Source organism: Etheostoma spectabile, chromosome 24 (assembly GCF_008692095.1).
Source record: "Etheostoma spectabile isolate EspeVRDwgs_2016 chromosome 24, UIUC_Espe_1.0, whole genome shotgun sequence".
Taxonomy (NCBI): Eukaryota; Metazoa; Chordata; class Actinopteri; order Perciformes; family Percidae; genus Etheostoma; species Etheostoma spectabile.
The window spans coordinates 2,155,486-2,160,603 of NC_045756.1; the positions used below are offsets into that span (position 1 = coordinate 2,155,486).

Here is a 5,118-nt window from a genome sequence, read left to right on the forward strand (position 1 = left end):
CCCATGGTGCAAAGCCAAACCACAAGCTGCGAGGAAAGACTTTAAAAAAGGTTCCCGCTGCCCTCACGTCTGATTATTTTTATCTGTTGTCTTCTAAATAAATATCCTGGCAGAAAACCCATTTTATAAAACTGTCAAACTATTTGCCAAGTGATTCAAATCATGAGGTGCTATCCGGTCACCCGAACACACAGCAAATCCCAGCCACAACGCTGTATACAGTAATAAACAAAAGCAGAAAAGTTTGAAGATGTTGTGGTGGTTTGGTGCTTACCTGAACTGGGATTTTCCGGCGTTTGTCTTGTGTTGTCTGGCTCTTGGTCGTCGTCGTCCTCATATTCCTCTTCCTCTTGATCTGCCTCTGTCTTCGGGCTGTTGGTCCTTGCCTCTTTTTGCCTCTTCCTCTCCTTTTCTTTATCCTCGTTCTGAAAGGAACATGAAAGCCACAAGCGATACTTCCTGAGCTCTGCGAAATATACTATGGCTCCAACTGGAAGTCTTCAACAGTCTAAAACACAGCAATGCACAGTAAGGCTGGGAGGACATGCTTCTGTCCCGATCCGATTCTTTCATGATCCATGGGTGCCGAACGGATTTGTATTGCGCTTTTCATTCATTGCGATTCTAGAAGTACTGCAATGCGATAGTATTGAGTGTTGTAGCCAATTTAGACATGTGCTGTGTGCATGTACTATGTGTATAGTGTGTTTGTCGTAGGTATCGTATAAACAGAAAATATTTAGGTGAATCATTGGTTAAAAAAAAAAAATTATTCTAGGGAAATGCAAAAAAAAAAAATCCCCATACATACAATTGTCCATTTTTTTCCTCCACCCCTAACACACAATGGTCACACACCTCTGTAATCACGTTGCTGATTGGTTGGAAGGGGCTGGGAATGTTTTCATCATCAAGCTCCTCCTCCTGGATCTGCCTGCCCTCACGTTCAGCCTCTTCCTGTTCCTGCCGTTCTCTGTGGACACAACATGAGGTGGGATTGTTGAAACGTGATGCAATTTGTTCATTTCCTATATGTTGATTTGCGTGTCCTCACCTTTCTGCCCGTATCCGCCGCACTCTTTCCGCCCTCTCCTTCTTGTCCTGTTCCTCCTGTGCGCGCTGCTCGGCTGTGTCCTTTTGCACGCGCTCAGTAATGGCCTCGTAGTCTTTGGCAATGTTGTTGAGGAGCCACTTCATGCCCTTCTTGATGGACTTGTCAAACTTTTTACCATAGCCTAGAACAGCTGAGCATGGCTCCTGGGGTAGGAACATATATAACATATATATACGAGCCTGGCTATTTGTCTATATTTGGATAAAACCGCAATTAAACCAAATGCCCTTATTGTCATTCATCCTCCACAACAGGTGCACAAACACTCACGATCTGACAGAGACACTTGTTCTCATTAACAAGCTTCTCCAACGACAGGTTCTCAATGATGTCTGCTTCAGCCAGCGCTCCCTCTTGGTCTTGTTTGTTGGCAAGCCTGAAAGCAGAGCAGAAGAGCTATTAGTGATTCATGTTATGAAGAAAAAGCTTAATGAATACAAACTGTTCTGTGAAGAGTAGACCAGCTCCAGGTACAACCAACTCAATCTTTGAAAAGAAAGATAAAGTAGCTATCAAACTCAAACTCAATCTCTGCATAGCTGCATAGTTATTAGTGGCTGGAAATCTTATGGAAATATGGCTCTGCCTTGATTGTGGATTGTTGATTGCAACACTATCTGCATACCTGGGGAAATAATTTAAACTCTCTGTGCCTCAACCTGTGCTTTGTGTCCTGATTACTGACAAAGCACATGCCTCCAGGAATCAACCTGCAGTGCACGTATTCAGAAACAAATTGGACCAGGCATTCAAGATTGACTTTGAGGCTAGACAATTTCTCTATAATCTTTTTATTGGTAATCAAATTTTTATTTTGATTTTTTAACTCTGAAACTACATACAGCCACAAACAATAAACTTTATGAATGTTGAACCTTTGTCAAGTCTTATTTCCTTGGCTAATACAACACTCACACTAGCACAGGTTTCCCTGCGATGCGCGGGTGCTGGAGAACCTCGGCCATGGTCTCCCGTGTCTCCTGGATCCTCTGGACGTCGCTGGAGTCCACCACAAACACCACGCCGTGCGACTCGGAATAGTAGTTCTTCCAGATGCCCCGGATTCTCTTCCCGCCACCCAGGTCAAAGATGGTCACATCGAACTTTCCCTGCTTGAGGTCAACCTTGGAAAAGCCCACAGTAGGAGCCACATCCTCGGGATTCTCTGCAAAAACAGAACAAAACAAATCAGCAAACGCATTCGGTAAGGTCGGTAATAAAACCTCATCAGACAACTTACTTTTCTTTCTTTTTTTAAATCATTAGCAGTGATAAAATATGAAAGCAGTGAGGCATAACTGTCAGGCAGTTTGATGTAAAATAAACATGATCATAAAATATTAAACAGAAGAGTAAATGAGGCGTGACAAGATGGAGGGCATGATTTACAAACTCAACTTTTCTATTATTTACAAAGATTTTTTTTTTTAAGACAAGACAAATGTGCAAAACATTAAATGTACATTATTAACATTCATGACAAACCGTTCTAACCTCCTTGGATTCCTCGTACTGTTGCGGTCTTCCCTGCATTATCCAGTCCCACCATAACCAGAGTCACTTTCCTGTTGGGTCAGAATGAATACACATGAACACAGACATCACTATCCCTCAGGTCCAGAGGTCCAGGTTAGAAGAGGGGCAGAAGAAGAAGCGTCTGATGCCATTTATGGTGCCCTGCGTCCAAATGTGCCGGAAATGAGTTAAAAGAAGCTTGTCTCATGATGCATTTGAAATGGCACAGATAAGCCAATTAATGATCGGAATGACCAACGCAATCAGAGATGCGCTCACTATACTGAGTGAGTCAGCAAGTGGTCAGCTAACACAAATAAAACAAGACAGAGATACACTACATTTTCTTTGCTCAAGGCAATATTAGTACTGATGGTTATTCTAATAATAAGAATTGACGTTTGTTTGTTCTGTTCACCCAGAATCTTCTCACTGTATTCTAGGGATGGGAATCTTTTCTGGTCTCACGAATCAAATTTGATAACAATTATCCTGTCAACGAATCGATATCCCGATGCCACATCTCCTCAGTATTACTATATATATATATATTGCTACACGTTTTTTTCCTCAACAAATTCAAACTTTTATACAATATGAACTCCCGTTTCCATTGCATCTGCTCTTAAACAAAGACGCTTCCTGAATGTAGCGGAGTTTGAACACAGCAGACAACAGACACAAGGCAAAAACTAAAATGCAGCAAAAGGAAACCCAACAACTAACATCAGGACTCAAAAAGGGTTCAAAAAGCATGGGGAATCCTGAAAGACACAGTTATCTCAGCATCCCAGCAAGTATGCATGCATGCATGCATGCACGCACAGTTCCACACACGTGGACAGTGAGCCGGGAGGATCACCAAGTTGCTCAATGGTCCATATATCTTACTAATGCAAAGGGACCATCTTTTTAGGAATTTTAATATACAAGTGTAACTTTTCTGAAAGCAATGCAAGATTCCCATTATAATGTGCTACATGTTTACCTAAACTGGGACATAGTCACAGACTGACAGCATTTAGCCCCAACTAACCTGTCCAAAATGAATGAAACGGTCTAAAGTTTAACCCTCAACAATATTGGAGAAACTGGAGGCACTTTTTGAAGAAAAAATAAATGAATAGCAAGAAATGTAGCACCTTGACAGTAGACGCTTATGCTGTAATTATAACAGCAACCTTGCAAATCATTTGGTTGACACTATGCCTCCTGGCATTAAACTCTTATGTAGAATGAAAAGACCAAAATGTTAAATATAAAACAAAAGGACACAACTGAATCCACTTCATGAACTCGCACTGAAAAGGAGAAAAGACTGCAAATATCTGAGAAGAAATGCACATAAAGCTAAATCGCACACACAAACACACCCGTCTTCGTCTCCTGGATGCATACTTAACTTTGACACTTGCGCCGAAAAGACATCAATCGCACTATCCATCTAACTGTCCTCTCGAGCCACCTGGACCTCATGAGGGCAGCCGCTTGTTATAAACCTCCAAAAAGGTGTATCGCTGGCTGCCCTTTCTCGCTTGCTAACCCATGGACCTCTGTCCCCGCTGCTCCAAACCCCTCAAAGCAACCGGCCAAAAGGAATGGACCCGCTGAACAGACCTGGCTGTAGGATTAGGTGAGGATTTCTGACTAAATCCAAAGGATCAGATGCCTCACAGGCACCACGTGGGATAAGAACTCGCAAATACATTTTGCTGGTCCTGCTGCTTCACCCTCAGAATGATTTACATGCTCTGTATCCAGTCACAAAGGGACATTCAGCTAAAAAATACTGGGAATCCAAGATAAGAGGTTTAAAGAAAATACTTAGATGATTATCATCAAGATCTATTTATCTACCAAATATGTTCTTGATTAATAGATTGTTTGCTCTATAAAATATCCTATCCTAATAGCCTAATATGCAAGGTAAATGTATTTGTATAGCAGCTTTCAACAACAAGGCAATTCAAAGTGCTTTACATAAGTAAAATAAATAGATAGATAGATAGATAGATAGATAGATAGATAGATAGATAGATAGATGCTCTATATAAAATCTGTAACAAGGCTCCTATATTTAAAATTTTGCAGATTGTTTACTTACAATTATAATAAAACATAGGCAGTAGGATCTTCAACATTACAAGACAAACTCAAGTTTCAAGTTCTCAGGCTCCCTCCAACAATTCTAATTTAATCAGTATAAAACAGACAATCACATGTTAAAAAAACTAGATGACTATTGAAGACATAAGAATAGGCCATGTTCAAATATAGAGATAACTATATAGTAAAATAGAGTAAAATGTGAAATAAAGTAATATAAAAGGGTGGAAAAAGTAACTGAATGTAAACATGAATGTCTGATCTGTCAGTGGTTGTAGCTATTTGAATATGCATATGTGTAATAAAGTACTGTAGATCACGATGAACTTCTTTGACCCAAAACATCAAATTAGTCATATAGTTGTGGCTACAAACTAGATTGG

General features: G+C 40.4%; 1 protein-coding gene across 3 annotated transcripts in view; it reads right to left on the reverse strand.

Annotated features, from left to right (window-relative positions):
• The window catches only part of arl13b (ADP-ribosylation factor-like 13b), a 9,238-nt gene that overhangs the window by 3,346 nt on the left and 774 nt on the right, over positions 1-5,118 (reverse strand). Inside the window, exons 1-7 of one of the 3 annotated variants that reach the window (XM_032506721.1) lie at positions 4,032-4,286; positions 2,609-2,679; positions 2,030-2,279; positions 1,385-1,490; positions 1,055-1,257; positions 859-973; positions 275-425 (exon numbers count right to left, since the gene is read on the reverse strand). In XM_032506721.1, coding sequence (XP_032362612.1) covers positions 275-425; positions 859-973; positions 1,055-1,257; positions 1,385-1,490; positions 2,030-2,279; positions 2,609-2,679; positions 4,032-4,105 — 970 coding nt within the window. In that variant the 5' untranslated portion in view covers positions 4,106-4,286. Of the gene's footprint in view, positions 1-274; positions 426-858; positions 974-1,054; positions 1,258-1,384; positions 1,491-2,029; positions 2,280-2,608; positions 2,680-4,031; positions 4,287-5,118 lie in introns of those variants that run through there. The other 2 variants (XM_032506723.1, XM_032506722.1) reach the window with 2 other exon arrangements.